Source organism: Vanellus vanellus (genome assembly GCF_965231255.1).
Source record: "Vanellus vanellus genome assembly, chromosome: 5".
Lineage (NCBI taxonomy): Eukaryota > Metazoa > Chordata > Aves > Charadriiformes > Charadriidae > Vanellus > Vanellus vanellus.
The window spans coordinates 65933147-65951823 of record NC_138910.1 but is presented as its reverse complement, the minus strand read 5'-3'; the positions used below and the strand labels follow the sequence as shown (position 1 = coordinate 65951823).

General features: G+C 36.9%; 1 protein-coding gene across 1 annotated transcript; it reads right to left on the bottom strand.

The window, feature by feature from the left end:
* Nucleotides 1-657: 657 nt before the first annotated feature.
* Nucleotides 658-16701, bottom strand: SSX2IP (SSX family member 2 interacting protein; the record flags this gene model as incomplete). Its single annotated transcript, XM_082484286.1, has 13 exons — nucleotides 658-739; nucleotides 948-1068; nucleotides 2009-2060; nucleotides 4343-4516; nucleotides 4934-5070; nucleotides 6557-6707; nucleotides 9667-9838; nucleotides 9916-9991; nucleotides 12147-12282; nucleotides 13396-13506; nucleotides 15285-15485; nucleotides 15716-15882; nucleotides 16659-16701. 13 exons carry the CDS (start codon nucleotides 16699-16701, stop codon nucleotides 658-660), a joined length of 1623 nt encoding a protein of 540 aa, XP_082340412.1.
* Nucleotides 16702-18677: the final 1976 nt, after the last annotated feature.

The window sequence follows — 18677 nt, the reverse complement described above, 5'->3', positions numbered from 1 at the left end:
GTATGCATGTGTTTCATTTCATGGTTTCTCAGCATAATCACTTTGTCTATTTACAAATATATAAAGATTTTGCACTTTAAGTCATCTGAAATATCAAAGAGGTATTTTCAAATCACACAACTTAATAAATATAGAACCTGTTTTGTTAAAAATCTACAGTATACTGTACATTCAAGTTGAGGCAAAAGAAGTTTTAATGCCAGTTACATTTGAGACATACATGAATGTTTCCAATAATTAAACAATTTTTAAAAGTGCTATTTCTGCCCGTGATGAAAGGTAACATTGGGATCCAATAATTGTTACAGTCAAAGTTTCAGACCACTGCTTCATTCACAGAATCAGAGCTTCTGTTACTAGAAAAATATCAAAGCTTTTATGTTTTTTAAATTATCTTAAAGAGGCAAAAAATAGTCTAAAAAATAAAAGCCATGTGCACACACGTACATACACGCCACAATTCAAATCACCACATAATCCTCTAGAAGAATGATCAAACTCACAGCATTCTGTTTCACTTGAGAATGATAAGTTTATGAACAAATCTCTAACAAATAAAACCAGCAGGCGACCCTAGGAAGTCTAAGGCAGTTGTTCTATGTGCAAGTTTCTACATAGCAGAGTGCCAACTCTGGAGTCTTCCCATGACTTTGTGCATTACTCTGTTTCTTCTTTGTCACTTTCCACCCACTGATTTGGCTTGCTATCTCCAGCAGGTTTTTTTGATGCAGCATTGGAACTGAGAAAAAGAGAATGTTACAACGCAAATAAATTATGCTTTGGATAGAACCACAATATTGTTTTTATGATATGATGTTTAATATGTTTTGCTATATATGAATCATAAGCCTTAGATTAGGTTTTCTGTAAGTTATCACAACTTAGTCTCTGTGCTCTACAGAGTTTAGCACTGTAAAAATAACCATCTGCAACATCATTTCAGATACCTGTTACGTGTAATATACTGAGATGTCTGGCAAGGTTCTGCTGAAAAGGGACCACTCGACGTACAGTGAGGTTTTCTTTGCTGAGATGTAGATTTCACTAACCGATCGTCTTGGTCAGAACCTAAGAGATATACATATCCATCAGTTCAACTACAGTGCAACCAAAAACATTTCAAGTACTTGCTTCTTCAAGTCCTCTGCTTTAAAAAAAAACACACAAAATCTCTTACAGCTTGTCTATAATAATAAACCTTATTGTTATAGATCTGTGATTAAAATTTTAAAGTACACTTAATGCTATTGAATGAAATTATGTTAAAATTCATTTTCTAAATTTGAAAATGAAGCATTTACACACACAACCACAACTGCAAATAACCATACTGAAGTCAAGTTTAAAGTCACTCATGTAAAGTTTCTCGCTTTAAAATTGATAAAGCTTTTTTACTCCTTAAGTAAACCCTTCTCATTATCATTATGCTCTTTTCACCATTTCTTTTTCCAAAGGATTCTTCTCTTACTGAATACGTACACATACGCATGTTTAATATTACCTCATCTCCAATAATTAATGCTGCTGTCTCCACACTATGATGCTCTTGCTTTTAAAACTCGTTTCTAATCTATACAGACCTCTATAGCTCATGATTTCTCCAACTGCCTTGGCAATTAACATGCTTACATTTAATTTAACTTAGTAATTCTAAGAGTTTCCCTTTCTTAACAGCTGTGCTGTCAGGTACTTGACATCTACCAGATAGCTTCACAAATATAAATTCATCACATAAGTAATTATCAGGGAGGGAGTTATCACAATCCTCTTTTTAAAAAAAAGAGATTTTGAACCATCAGTTACCCTGACAGGTAGAGGCATACAGATATATGGTAAAATTTATCAAAAACCAAAAACTTTGAGACAGTTTTGTTCATGTTTGCACCTTCTAGTTGAAAGGGGGAAAAAGAAACAAATGAGAATAACGTAATTTGAATCAAATACTTGCTTCCTAAGAAGGCACTTGGAGTTGTCACATTTTCAGAGTGCTTGTAATCAGTAGACATACTTAAGAACTGTTGCTTCAGCCATGCTCCTCTATCTTCTTCAAATGCCTTTCTCTAGGAAAAGAAATGGCAGTTTACACTTATGACCACAGGAACAAGCTCAGTCCACATTAAATTGATGCTATTCTATCTAAGGAAGCAGAAATACATGTCCACATAACTAAGGAGAGCCAGCAGTTTAACACAGAATTACAGTCATGTGAGCAAACTTCTGAATCCAACAAGGATTAGCTGAGGAGGTATTTATTTACAAGCCTAACCCCACGGTTTGTTTCACAGACATCTGACTAATCCATTCATTCTACTGGTCTCCACTCCAGTGACACAATCTCCTATCACTGCCTCCTATGCTCCCCTTCCCCCTCAGTGTGGCACTACCTCTTGGAGGTAGCCCTCAGTCCTGGGCAGCTGCCAATAAGGATTACTGCTTAAACTTCACCCCTGAGCCTTCTCCTAAACAAACATAAATTACGTCAGAAATGGCACTGATTACTTCTGTCCAAAACTGGCACAGAAAGAAAGGGGTTGTTTTGTTTTCCAATCACTCTGAGTACAGAAAAGGAAAATAATGGCTAAAATACAATCTCCAAAAGATCCAATGGCTCTGGAATCAAGCAACAAACTATTTCATCTCCAAAAGCCATCAGTGAAACAGGATGTCCCCATTATATAAAATTATTTCTACTATGTCAATAGAAAATAGAGCAAGCTGAACTCCAACGCAAACTTTCAAACACCTACAAAGCTTATAGGGTTGCTTCTCTTTTCATAATTAAACATTTTATCAAACAGAAGCATGGGTAGTTACACTTATGCCGCAACATAGTCCTAAACATTTCTGGACATTTATTATCACTCAAGACTTTTAAAGCTGAATTCAAGGTCTAACATGAAATTCACAAACTCATTAAAATGCAAATAAAATGAAATAATTTGAAGAATACATATCTATATGTAGTGGTCTGTGTCAATATTTGTCACAGTGTGAACTACCATTGTGCCAGTATCCCAAGTAAAATCTGAAGTATTTTAAGTTCTTCATTATAAATTTTAAAGCATAAGAAAAAAAAATAAAAAGCTGCCTTGAGTCAGACAAGTTGTCCATCTAGCCAACAATGGCCACAAGAGATGCTGTTTATGAGATCACATGAACCTGGCCACTTTCTGCAGTGCATTCCCTCAGAGGTTCCCAGCCCCAAAAGTAATTTGATTAGAGATGTTAGAGGGCACTCTCTTGTCCTCTCCTTTTAGTATCCATCTGTGGATATGTTGTTCATGAGCTTAGGCAACTGCTTTTTGAACCTGCGGGTATTGATTGCCTCTGCAATCTCCTGTGGCAGCAAAATCCAGAAGTCAACTACCCGATATATAAAAAAGTTGTTTGGTTTTTTTTTTAAACATGTTTTAGACTTAATTTCAAGCAGTTTCTGTGAGTTCCCTCTAGTCCTAATCTTGAGAGATTTGGTGAACAACAGTACTGCTTTCATCTCACCAACTAAATCCACCATTTTATAGATTTTAATCATATCGCACTCCAACTTTCTCCTCTGCATGTCACAGCAAGCAGTTCTGTAAGCAATAAATCTGAAGTCCATTTTTTCCCCTTCAATGTCTTTTTCCCCCCATCATACCTGTACCATTATAGTTTCATGACCACATCATCATTACTTCCCTTCCCTGCCAAACTTTTAAATCCCTTTATGTTCTTAGCCCTAACCATTGGCTAGACCAAAGGATACACATACTAGAGTTCATTTTGAGACACATCTACCCTGACTGCCTTCCAGTATGTGTGCTTACTGGCCAGCTTAACTACAAGAACAGAACAGATAATGACCCTATTAAGAGGAAGGCAGCATTTACTTTAGGTTTCTGCCATAGTCATTGGTTTTCACAAAAGTTTAGGAATCAAGTACCTTTGAGAATTCAATCCTGCAGCCAAATCTGACTGAAGTTTGCATAGGCCTTGCTTTTGTAGGAAACCAAACTTAAGCAGCATCTAATAAAGGATTTGGTGAATAAGTGGACTGATTCTTGGAAGTACTTAGGTATTTCAAAAGCTAAAAAAAAAAAGGGTTATTCCAGTTGCAGCAACTGTATTTTCCAATACACACAAAAAACTTGGGTTTTTTTTGAAATGCCAAGAGAATAATCTCCTACAATGACCAAAGATACCTTTTTTTACAGGATGGGAATGATCTTTCTGTATAGATGTTCACAAAGAGATACTGTTGGATGGCTGCACTTTAGTGTGTATAACAGTAAAACTACTTAACAATCGTAACTCATCTTCCATAGGAGTTCCCTTTTCTAATACCTTTCCACTTTTCTAATACCTCAAGTCCTAATCTAATAGCAGCTTCTGTAAAACTTCTTCGTTCTTTCTCAAAATTCTTTTTTTGTTCTCGAAATAGTCTCCATTCTTCCTGAAGACGCTCTCTTTCTTCCAACAAATAGCAGTCCTCTAGTAACAGAGTGGTGTCATCGTCACATGGAGACATAAGCTGCTGCTGCAGATACAAAGCAACAAAAGACACAAACATTAATTTGGGAGTGACTGTTAAGAGGTGCCATATTTTCATAGGTTCAGTTTTATCAGAAAAATGGTTGAAGTTTAATATGGAAAAACGTAGTAAGTATCATGTTAGTGGCTGGTGGGGGCAGAGTTTCAGACGGCAAGCAAAATCTCCCTGTTCAGGTAGTTGACCTGATCAGCCTTCCTCACCTTTGTTCATCCCCACAAATTACTGCTACCAGGATTAGAAGCTCATTAAATTACTAACCAGCCTACTAGCACACCTATAATTGGACCAACCATTAATTTTTTTTATTTAAGAAGCACTATCAAAGAATGGAGAAAGGCAGCACATTAAAAACCAAAAAGCTTAGATTCATTTGAGAAAAATATAAAAATTAAAGCCTACTACCTGTAAGAGCTGTTGCTGAGTTTTGATCATTTCTTTACATTGCTGAATCTCTAACTCTAGCTTTTCGGTTTGCAGCTCATGGTCTTCTCTTGAAATGACATCTTTTTCGTTCAAAGCTCCTGAATGTACACGTGACACTAAGAGGGGGAAAAAAGCTACTTAAACAAAAAATCCCTTATATCAGGGACTCATAGCAAGAGCAAAAGGTTTTGCTGTATTTGTCTTATCCCGAAAAACAGATGCACAGCGTATTCAAAAGCACTTCTATATATATGAGACAAGAGATCCAGAATTGGTGCTACACATGTAATTATGCACAAAAAACAGTTCAGAAAAAAAGGCACTGAAAACATAGCTGTTTCACATTCCCCAAGGTAAACCAAGCATCTGCACTGCAATAAAAGTGTCATGCAAAACCCCCTACTTGTTTCAGCAGCTATTTAAAACAAAAATCAAGACAACTGAAGACTTCTTTCCATTGACATGCCATTAGCCTATTCTTCTAAGCCCATTTTTGAATGGCTTGTTTGCTCATAAAAATATGATGGTAGCTATATTTATCACAGATATAAAAAGAAAGCCTTTTCCTTCAAGTCCTGTGAAGGAGAAATGGAGCTAGCAGAACATTGTGTGCATATTTTCATCCCAGTAAGGGAATGAATTAGACAGAAATAAAGTGTATTTTGTATAATTACAATCACTGTGATAGCAATGCATGAAATTAAATAAAGCAATACGTAATGAGCCAAGTTGTGAACCCCTGATGCCAGTGTTCAAACATTAACTGAATCCTGAAGGACTAGACTATGGTCATCTCTATAAATCCAAAAAACAAAAAGGTGACTCCAAGAAAACAGCAAATACTTGAAACTTATATCTTCAGTTAGTTACACCAAATAAGTATTACTTGAAACAAGTGTTCTTAAAATCCTTTCTATGGTATAAACAGATTCTCATAGACCATCTGCTCCTTTATTTGCAATTGCACGCGTGACCTTCTCAGCCTTATTCTTGACTGCAAACATCTATGTGGTAGCAGCAGCATTTGCTTGCATGGGAAAATAATACTAGGAAAGAATTTTATATATTTTTAGCCGTCTTTTAATGCTGTTTAACAGCTGGAAATGAGGAGAGTCCAGCACCATACCATCAGCCAGTTCACTCAATAATGCTACTAGCAGCCTCAGGGGTACGGATGTGGCAAGCCTAGACTCTTGAAAAGCATTTGCAGATTTTGCATTCAATTCCTTCAAGTTGTTACATCTGCATTACTTGAACATCTCAAAAAGGTGGGGAAAGGCAACAAGCATTACTACAGGGCATATACTTTCAAAAGAAAAATAATTATTCATTCATCAAGTTGTTGTTTACTGTGCCAAACTATAATTGCGTCCTTTCTCATGAAAACAGGCTTAGTATACAATTGCTTCCCTAACTACCCACTATTAAAACTCACACAGAAAAATGCCAATCAGAAGCCCTTTCCAAAAGTCTGCCAGGTTACAATTCCTTCCATTTTAGCTTTCTTTCAGCTTAGGCAGTCAGTAAAGTAAATCCTAAGAGCATACCAAGTGTAATTCTCAGTAGCATTTTGTATTTCCATGTAATACAGTTATGCATCACCTTGGTTATCCAGCTTTTCAACATGATTTTTCAACATTCTCCATTGTTTTCTAATGCTGTTGGTAAGCTGTTCTCGCACAGTTTCACAAGACAGTTCCCACATATTCTCTTTATTTAACTCTCCAATATCTTCCTCCAGGTCTGACAGCACCTGTAGAAGCAGAAACAAGCGTCTGCTGCAAGCCACCCCACGAATCCAACTAAAAGTATTTGTTTATTTAAATACATATATAGGTTTAGTTTACTGAAGAGAAGGAAAACCCTTACATACAGGAAAGACTTTTCTGACCCAAGGAAATTTCTCTGTCAGGGAGTTCAGTTCCCTGACAGCCTAATGCTGAAGAGTTAGAAGTCACCTGGCAGTCCCCAGAACCCCACCACAGAGAGAGCTAGCAAGCTAGCAAGACTCACTCTCACACATCTTCAAGCTAGAGAAATTCAGATTGCTAAGTTGCTGTCAAACTTATGCAGTAGCTGCCCATAAACTCACTATGCAGCATGAACAGGATTTAAAACAAATGTTTTCTCCCGTTAAAAGTTAAGTAATTTGTCCCTGCCTTATTTTTCTCCATGAGAAAAAAACCCCACACCACACTGAAGGTAGAGTGGAACTGGCACTTCCCTCTCCCACTTCAATTTTACACTACATTTCAAACATCAAACCTGACTGCTATCTGGAAGAGCTAAACCATGAAAGTCTAAACAGTCCAGAGAAGATTAGGCCAGCACTATTTAGTAGATTTAAATTCAAAAGCTATAGCTATTTCAATATCTGGCATGAATACACCACTATACACTCCAGCCCTGTCTGGAGTAGGCCTCTGGATAGTGCTGTGATAACATGACAGTCTGGCTGGTTTCATGGCTATTATTTTGCAATGAGAACCAAAAGTGATAAATGAAGCTACAACATCACTAGCTGCCGCACTCCAGGTGTATGTTTCCTTTTATGAATCAATACAAAATAGCTTTTCTAAGCAAAAATTTAAAGTTTGGCGTTTTTTTTTTGTTCTGCAAGGAATTAAATAAGTTCAGTTTCATACCAAAATGTTAAAAGAGCCACAAACAAGAATATAAACTATAAGATGCAGTGGTTTAAAATAGAAATTTTCAGATATTCACAAAACCACCAATACTTCTAAACAAAAAACCTAATCCATGTAAAATACACGTCGTGGGATAGACTGCCTTAAAGACATAATTTATTGCTGCAAAATCATAATTTTGGCAACATCCTTCCTGTTTATATTAATTTGACAAATGTAAAAAAACCCTAAGCAATGTCCCTATCATGACAAAAACTATTCCCAATTCTAGAGTAGCATGAAATTAGAGAAGACATGAAATAGATTAAGTGGGAAGAAAAGCCCAAACCAAAACAACAAGAAAAGCTAAACAAACCAAAAATCCCACACCACCCTACAACCCTGCTGAAATAACTCCACTTGAGACTTGCATCTAGTAAGTATTTTTATTCATATTCAACTGCTAAAAATTATTATTGTCTAGTAAGTAGATGGTCTGCTCAATTTGGTTCATTATTGCTATTAGAAGAGAACGAATCAGAAGTTTCAGTGCAGGCTTTTAATATTTTCTTAGTAGTCTATTAATGCTACAACAGTTAACAAATACTTGTCTAATCACCCAAGAACAGTAAATTTCAGAGCACTATGTCCCAGTTTTTCCTCATTTGTTTCAATATGCAAGTTCATAGGGACCCCATTCCTACAGCTGGATTCTCACCAGTGTACTCAAGTTTGTGCCAAACCCTCCTGGCCTCACTGGAATCCTGAAAACTGAAGGACCATTTATAGAACTGGTACATAATTATGCTTTATACTATAAATTATACCTGACAGCCATTACTGAAGATCAACTTCTTGTTGCCAAGCTGTAGTAACAATTAAATCTACTGATTTCCTACATGATGAACTTTTAAGGTCAAGGTTAACACACTGCCCATTACTGACTACTTCCCTAAATACACATTGAAGTCATTCTATGGGGCGTAAGGGGCAAGTAATTCAGTGAAGTTAAGAGTTTATTCACATCTTACAAGGTAGTGGCCAGGGAGTCTAGTGCTTTTCTACAGAGCACATTTTGGGACTGGAAAAATGCACTTGAGATGGGTCAGAAATAAAGAAAGTAGTACAGCAACTTGAGCAGGACAGTGGACCTTCTGAAACGGCAAGTACTAGATTCCACAGAAACAGCACACGTTGCAAGGCTCCATCTACACATATTTTTACATATTAACATGTACTATTTACTGTAATAGAAAATGCTTCATACTTTGCTTTGTAGAGTACCCATATTCTCCTAATCTCCTATTACTACTACACCACCAATCTTGAATGATTCCTAGAATCTAGCCTTTATGCATGTTTTCTGTATTTCAACTCTTTCTTATGTCCAGGGACTCTTACTGCTAAGTAAAAGCTCAGTTGACCTTCTAGATTATTCCCCACTTCACTCTGACATCAAAACAGAACTGCAACTTCTAGCAGGGAATCAGCAAAATGAATAAACAAGCCCTCTGCTAAAACAACGAATGTGCAGTGCATGCGTGTGTTCCATAAAAATAAAATATCTTGTGAAAACAAAGGAATACTTAACTGACAAACCATTTTACTTGGAAATCAAACATTGTCCATGAACCTAACAGCAGCTCTGTAAAAGGAACTGACAGCTGCTCTAATCCATGTGCTATAGGAGCACATCCTAATTACATTTCTTCCACCCCCATGGTTTCTATGGGAAGCCTGCCTTCTTTGCATAAGCACCTTCAAAGCTAGCATCAACATCTTGTATGGAAGGCAGACAAAATCCAAAATGCATTGTTATATAGAATTACATACAGGTAGCTACTGCATTTAAAATTCAAGTTATACTTTCAAGCTTTCCATTGACTGACTGGGAAGAATAGACTGAGTATTGTTCACAGACAGTAGAACATTTAAACGTGGATGCATTTCAAGCATGGCACAGGATGTGCAATCCACCGCAAGTCTCACAAGTTTACTTTTTTTTTTTTTTTTTAAAATGATCAAATTACTCTAGCACTATGCTGAACTACCACACAGAATTAATTTTAACTAAATAATACTTACTGGCCCATCTTCAGACCTTTCTTTAGGTTTCTGTTTCTGTGGTGGGAGAAGTGAAATAATCTCTTTCTTCATTTGCTGAAGAACTTTTTTCAGCTCAGCATTTTCCACTAAAAGCTGTTTTTGGCGTTGTTCATAATCACTTAACAGAACTTTGTACATTTCTTCTTCATTTCTGGAAGAAGAAATCTTACAGTAACAACATAACAGCCATAATATATGCTTCAATTATTGTTGTTCCAAGACAATTACCTGGCTTCTGTCTTATCAGTCCTCCATGCACCTCTCTTCCCATCAGCTCTACCAACATAATTTAGAACTTCCATAGCTACAAATAAAAAGGATATTTCGAAGTGTGAAACAACATGCAAATATATAAATATTCAGATGACATTGCATTTACATATAGTTATTGTCAAGAGACCACATTATCCAAATATCCCTCTGAATCTTCAGACCACATGAAACCACATTGTCCTGCTTAAAGTGTGAATAAGATAGTCAAGGAAAGAAGATACTTTTTGCGTTTGGGAAGTCATGGAGGGATGCATTCTCATCCTGTCTTATCTTTTTTATGCATTTCTTAATGACACCTTCTTTATCATTATTTCAACCTTTATATCAATGGTGTATCAACTCTAACCTCTCTTCTGGCAATAATGCTAGTTTTGTTTACAATTTAGAGTAAGCAACTTCCTGATGTTTCACAAGGTGTTCCTCAAAACAAAAACACTTCTCTGTCCATGTTTGGAGAAAAACAAATCAAATGATACCAAACCGGGTGGGGTGGCTGACACCCCAGAGGGCCGTGCTGCCATCCAGCATGACCTGGACAGGCTGGAGAACTGGGTAGAGAAGAACCTAATGAGGTTCAACAAAAGCAAGTGCAAGGTCCTGCACCTGAGGAGGAAAAATGCTGGGCACCAGTATAGGTTAGGGGTGGACCTGCTGGGAAGTAGTTCTGAGGAGAAGGATCTGGGGGTCCTAATAGACAGTAAATTATCCATAAGCCAGCAATGTGCCCTTGTTGCCAAAAAGGCCAATGGAATCCTGGGCTGCATAGGGAAGAGTGTGGCCAGTCGGTCGAGGGAGGTCATTCTCCCCCTCTACTCTGCACTGGTGAGGCCACAACTGGAATACTGTGTCCAGTTTTGGGCTCCCCAGTTCAAGAGGGACAGGGAACTGCTGGAGCGAGTCCAGCGAAGGGCAACTAAGATGATTAAGGGATTGGAGCATCTGCCTTATGAGGAAAGGCTGAGAGAGCTGGGACTCTTTAGCCTGGAGAAGAGAAGGCTGAGGGGAGACCTTATTATGGCACACAAGTATCTAAAGGGTGGGTTGAAGGAGGATGGAGCCGGGCTCTTTTCAATAGTTCCAAGTAACAGGACGAGGGGCAATGGGCACAAGTTAGAACATAGGAAGTTCCGTTCAAATACACGGAAACACTTCTTTACGGTGAGGGTGACAGAGCACTGGAACAGGCTGCCCAGGGAGGTTGTGGAGTCCCCTTCTCTGGAGATTTTCAAGAGGCGCCTAGATGCAGTCCTGAGTAATGTGCTCTAGGCAATCCTGTTTTAGCAGGGGAGTTGGACTAGATGATCTCTAGAGGTCCCTTCCAACTCTGAAACTCCATGATTCTGTGAAAAAACACCCCAACCCCCCCCACACACACACACGCACGCCCAACAACAAAACCAACACATTACTACAGATTAGTGGCCCAAGCTCAATTTTAGTTAGCTATCAAGCAAATAGTAACTAGATTTAAAAGACTTATTTTGACCTCACTGATACTTGAACTAGGACTAGCCAGCTGAAGTCAAGAACGTGTCACAAGTAAGTTTTGCTGATTTCATGCCAAGGCTTCTAGAGATTGCTGAGCTGATACCTAAAGATTTCCTGCAGCCAAAATAGGTGTTCCTGCTACAGTGTCCTAACCTGGTTTGGCTTACCCACAAGCACTCTCAGAAAACTAAGCCAGCAGAAAACCAACTTCGCAACAACATGAATAATTTTCTTCTGGTTTAGTTACTAAACCAGATTACTAAAATATAACATGCACTACAATTAGCAAACAGCTGACCATTTTGGGGGTGGTGGACATAATGCAGTGTGTATGACATTATCTGAAGTCTTGTGATGGTGGCAGTAGCAAGAAAAGTGGAGGAGAGGCAGCTCTAGCTTAGGAATTGATTCCAAATAATTATCCCTAATAAAAAAAAAACAAACTCATTTTGTGAAGATCTTCATTTGCTTTGTGCTTGGCAAACAATCTTATGGAACACAATATAAAAGTTCATTAGCCTTACAGTAAGCTGACATGAAATTTTACATCTTTTTTGTAACATCCTAACATCTAAAAAAAAAAAAATCTACAAGGAGAGAGCCATATTGACTTTAAAGACACCCAGAACCAAATTTAAGCATTTTTAAACACAGAGAATATGCTATTTTGCTGTAGTAAAATTCACAGAGCTACTTACCTATCTTTTTGTCCTTTTTGTTCATGACTAATTGATGTAAGCGCTCCTTTAATTTGTTATATTCTCTCTCTTTCCTTTTCATATCATGATTGTACTGTGTAGCTCTACTTGAAATTATGTTCTGTAACTTCTGTACCTAAAAGCAATCCCACAAAAACTGTGTTTTTTCAATTAAAGCATTAACACAAATTTCTTCAGAAACCGAAACAGACAAAGCAAAATTACACTTTTATTAAACTGTGTTTCTGGTGAAAGGAAGCAAAAACCGGAATCAGGAAAAATTTCTCAACCCATGGATTCTGACCTCAGACTTATCTCAGGGGATTTAGTTTCTTTTCTGCAGAAACCAACATATTATAATAGTACATTTCCTCTGACGTACAACTAAATTCATGTTCTGGCAATTCACATAGCCGCCTTTATTGAACAGAGCGGAGAGACATATTTTCAGTTTCAGTAACTAATGTTCAGGATCTAGTTTTACTCTAACTGTAAAGTATGCTTGCTAGGTTTACAGTAAAAAAATAACCTCCTCTTCTTTTGGTCAGCAGGATCCTGGAAGACAGACTATTTCATTTAGCCTAAAAGAACATTAAAACATATCATAAAGCACATTCTTGGCCTGTACTATCAATACCTGTGGTTGGGTTTTTTTTGAATCATCAGTTTTAACCTTACAAACATACAGCTCATTCAATAGTTTAAGGTGGAACTTTAGGATGTTCACTATATACAGATAGCGCTGTGATTGCTAACTGTATGAATATGTTCATGAACACAGAAAACTCACAGAAACTTAGAAGCCACTAAAGTATGGGGTAGTGGAGAGGGTCCCCCACCTCCCTTGGTTTTGGTCTTTTGCTCTCATCTACAATACAACCAAAAAAGAAAAGCTCCTATACACAAACATTTGAAGTGACTGAATCCTGTTGCTCCCTCCTACTTTTTGATATTTTTAAACCTTCTAAGATAAAGCTATGCTCAAAAGTACAGAAAACCTCAAAAAACTGCATACGTGCATTTCTGCAGTACTCTCTACTACTGTTATAACATGCATCTATCCCTTACAGAATCTATTTACCCATATGTAACATGCCAATTTCACTTTGGTGAAAGACAACATTTACCAATAAAAAAAAGCATTCAAAGTGAACAATTACTAGACTACTTGTAAAAAAAAAAAAAACAACCAAACACGTATTAGTGAATATCTATGTAATGACATGTGTTAAGGTACAAGACAACTCACTTCATCTTTTTCATTTTTAAGTAACTGGTGCAAATTTCTGTTCTTGCTTTGCAGTTGTCTGTCTCTTTCCTGAAGTCCAACTATTTCCCTTTTAGATAATTCCAACTGTTCCTAGAAGAAGAGTTGATTATTGATGCTGAACTATTAATAGCAAAGGATTAAAAACCCACACAACCAGACCACACAAACCAAACTGCCAAACCATCTCATTTGAGGTAAGTTTGCCTATATATTTGATTTCTGATGTTTTGGGAATGATCTTGCATTCTCAATGACAAGTTAGTTCTATCTTCTGGAGGAAGAAGTATGATTCTCCAGCACAAGAAACACTCCTGCTCACAAGAAACAAAGATTTGGCTTGGTATTTTACAGATACTATCTTATACAGTTATTACAGTCAGGATTCTGCATGCACATTTATACTGTTAAACTAAGGCAGATACTAAGCAACCTGTATGAATTTGGCACTACAGTTTTACTGGAATGTTTCTGTTAATTAATCATGGGAACAATTAACACAGATATGCATACCATGACCACAGGAAAGCAATGAGACATTTCACATATACAGAGTAAGGCTAGACAGATGATCTCACAATAACAGATTATACAAGACTAGCATTTTAGAAATTTTTTCCACAAATATGAGACTCGAACAAACTGAAATAGCCAACTTAAGTGACAAAGCCAAATACTACATACAAGCTCTTTTTCTTTGTATATGTAGTGAGCTACAAATGTGTACAGATACTTAAGCAACAAGAACTAAGCAAACCACGTTGGAATATAGGTAACACAATAGTGGAAGTCAAGAGGATTGCTGCATAGTATCTGAAAGAGTTTCCATGAGAAACCTTACAAGCTGACAGCTAAATTAAATGCCCTGGGACTGGAGTAGTACTAATAAGTTTCTCCCTTCACCTTAAAGCCGTTTATCTAGGGAAAACGACTGGAGTGTTCTGGAACCTAACATTATATAGTGTTTGTATAAAAAATAACTGCAGTTACACATGATTTTTAGTGTCACGTTGAAATGCTTCTACATGGATGACCAACCTCAGCAGAAGGACTACTATGATTTTGAGAATCTACAGCAGCATTTGTCAAGGAGATAGTGCTGGCCAGCCTTAGTGAAAAGCAAGCCTAAAAGGCCCTGAATTGTGCACTGAAATTTTTATTTTTCTTGACAGAGTCAAGGGAAAGACAACAGCCTTCTAATATGACTGCACATACAAGTACCCATGAAGTAGCACAGGCTGTGAACTTCCAATATATCAGCTACTCCACAGTGACTGACCTTGTGCATGTATTCACCCTGTGATAAAACAAAGCTTAGTAATTTCAGTTTTGACAACAGCTTCTGAGCAATTCGTAGAAGACGACCTTGTAGTCAGCCATCCAAGGAATACAACAACAACAACAAAAAATACATGGAAAAGCTACAGACATGGAGAAAGACTGATAATAACCCTGTGACACATACTAGAAATGCTACCTACACTTTTACAGGTTACAATTATATTGGAACTTTGTCTTTTAGAGCCAGACATATCCTTTTAACTGACACTGAACGATATGAACAGAAGTGTAACATTTTCACTCACAGCATGCATTAATATCTCCAGTCTGAGCAGTCTTCCCTTTGTCTTGATTAAAGAGGCCATAATTCTAAATAAAGTTTTCAGTTCTCTCATTAATTCACATTTCATTAACTGTAAGAAATTTTCAACTGGAGAAAAACTTCAAAAAACAACCCCAAAACGCACATAAAAATACAACCACAGATTAGTACTGGGGAGAAAAACAAAAAAGCACTCACTGTTAAGTTTAACAGATACTGTACATGCTTAAGTGCTGCATAATATTGTTGGAATGAGCTTGGTCTCTACCTTTAATTTAGCATAGCAGTTCTGTAAGTGATCCATATCGCTACTCAATTTCAGATGCTGCGTTTCTATTTCTTCCTGAGCTCGAAGGTTCTTGTGCTGCCGTACAAGCAATTCATTCACGCAATTTATGATAGATATTAAATTTAATTCTTTTCCTTTGGACTCCGCATAAATAGAAGGAAAGCCCAATGTTGTCAATTCCTGGGAAAAGACAAGGGGCAGGGGGAATAAGTAAGTGGATCGATCTCTCACAATTCTCCAAAAGAGTGAAACAATATCAAGTGAAATAAAAAAAATAAATCCTATTCTCCACCAACTATGGTTTCTGAGCATTGAGAAAAAAGCCTTCTTAATCCAGTGAATCTTTACAACCACAATTGATTTAATGTTTATTGGAGGTGGTGTGAAGGTGACAAGAACATCTGGCTTACCCTATTGAGATAGGATATACTCTGTTCAATATTCTCTTCTGTGCAGAAGGCACTGAAAAAGCTGTGCATGCTTTTGGATGAAGGCAGTGGCAAGCGTAGCACTTGTGAGTTCATGCTTGGAGGAGATATCTTTTTTTCTGAGGTATATTGAAAAATATTTTTGCTATCTAAAAGTTAAAAACATTAAGAAACAAGTCAGTGCTAGTAGTTCAGGACACATCACAAAAAAATAATCAAATCCCTAACTACTCAAATTATTATTTACAGATATTTACAATTCCAGAGCTTAGAATTTCATCTAGAATGACATATATTAAATAATTCACAATAAAAAAAAAAAATAAGCTTCCACTCGATAAAGACTCAGTAACATTTTAAGGTATTCTACCTTTCAAATTTTACTCATCTGCCAAGAAAAAACTGCCCAAACTTCCTTCTTAATCGGCTTGTTACAATGCCATTTTTTAAATTATTTTTTCCTATGCAGGTGCAAGAGTTGTGCATTTAGTGAGAATTCTTACAGAATGTATAATATCCTTCATATTAAGTGTATACTGTAATTTTCTCTTCCACTAGGCAGAAGTAGGCAAGAAAATATTTACTCCTTTAGTAAGTTTGTAATCAATTTATGAGGTAAAATAATAAAGAACAAGTAAAGAAACCTCTTAAAATGCAAGATATGCTGACAGGTGTGATTAAAAAGAAGAGTGTAACTGAAAAGTCTTAGAACCTTTATATATATGTGAAATAACAGTATTTTACAGTAGCATTTCTGTGAGGACTTAATCTAAAACAAAGCACTGTATGTACTATATATTATTTAACATTCTGCTTAACTAGTCAAATATGTCACACACAAAACTCCAATCTCTCTCTCTTTAGCAGCTATAACATCACTGGTAAAGTTAGCAAATCTACTAAATTCAAAATATTACTAATTTACCTGATGACAGCACTGGCACAGTAACAGTCTTCCAATCTCCCATAGCAACAGAGACAGGCAGGGTACCTGAGCAACTGGTTCAGCAGTGAAGTATTTAGTACAATTGCTGGCAACGTGTGTTACGTAGGCATCTCCTAAAATAGCAAGAGCGTTTTAGATTAACAATAGCAGCTAATACAGCTAGAAGATTAAAGTAGGCATAGGAGAGTGACTATTGGACTTGAGCCACATGAAGTTTTTCTACTTCTTTACACAGCATTTGGAACATAGCAAGCGCAGCAAGTATTATGCTGTAAAAATGATGCATCTATCTATATGTAGTTAGCCTTAAACTTAGTTAAGTTTTGTAAACCAAAGCTAAAATACCACACACACATGAAAATAATAGACTCACACTGTAGATAACTCAGTTGTTTCTGTTGATGTACATCAGAGAAAACACAGCAAGCCAAATATTAAATATTTTCCTGCCATATAACCAGGAAGCAATTTTATTAAGATAAACTTATGTGAAGTTTTAACACACGTGTCTGAGTGGGATTGTTACTTAAAAAGAAAGATAATAAAAGCTCTAGAGAAGACATTGTCAGAGAAAGGGCAAAGGAACTTCAAATAAATATTTAACCATTTAAATTTAATTTAACTTATACATTTAGTAATATTGCCTTTCCCAGGCAAGTTGCTTGCTTCTTTGCAGAATCTCTAAAATTGTTGAAGAAAATAAATACGAGAAACCTTACCCTGTTGGCACAGCCACTCAGTACAGCACTGGCCCTCTGGAAACCAAAGGAAAGTCACACATTAGTAGAAAGAACAAACTGATTTTCCCCTCACCCTACCTCCACCACCCAGTAAGAAGGCACATAATAGCATTAGCATTACCACAGTGCTGGAAACTTAAATTCCAGCTTGGATGCTTAAGATTTGGACCATGTAACCCATCAGCTTTTAAGTGAAAAACTATAGTTCAGGGAAAAAAACTTTCCATCAGGGAAACAAAGTTTCCATGTGACAGAAGAGAACCCCCCCTTCTTTCAAGTAACACTTTGGAACAAAATCTAAAGTCAGTTTTAGACAGACTCTGTAGACTTTTACAGCACAGGAGTGTTTTCCTTTAACCCACCCCCCACTAATATTCCAGTAAACACACTACAGATAAGCAACTTCTAGATTTCTGACACCAAAACCTTGTATTTTTATCACTGTGGAAAAAACTAGCATTTGGCGGACAAAAAAAGGGAAGGGGGCAGGGGGGAACAGGAGATGGGATGTGTGCTCTCTTATCCTTAAGGCAGACAGCACAGAGACAGTAAGAATCCTTATCAACATTTTGAAGTGCAGAAGACAGTGCCCAAAGTAACACCAATCTTTTAAGAGATCATAGTGGTGCACCATGATGTTACAGAATGCTCAGCACTAGAAAATAAAACATCCAGCTGGATCAACGTTTCTCCAGGTTCATCAATTTACTTGGGGGAAAAAAAAAAAAAAAAAAGCAAACGGTTATTCTTCATCTGAGTTGAAAGCTTGCAGGAACTACTAAATTACATATCAGAAAGTATACATAAGGTAGCAAGAAAGCACAGTCAAAGCAACGGTCTAGTGGCTGTTCTTATTTAAGAAGTGGGGTTTTCTGCCCATATTCTTTTATGCACATTTTCCTTTTTTTTTTTCTCCCTGTAAAACCAAAATGCTCAGAAATGAACAAAGTGAAGGTTCAGATTCTAAAGACAAGAACTGACTTCATAGCAGAAATCTGCAAAGCAATCTTTCTTTTTTTTCCACCCACCCAAAACAACTGTGCTTTCAAAAATGGAATTCAAAGTCACACTAAGAATTAAGATGACACACTTACATGCTAGTTTTGTTTCTGTTGGTTCCATCAGATGGAGAAACCTGCAAGCATAGGGGAAAAAGGCGGCAAATTAACTCACAAGTATATTCCCATTACTGGCACTGCAATCCTGCATTCTAATAAGGTATTTCAAAAGACTTAAACTCAAGACACAAAAATTCCAT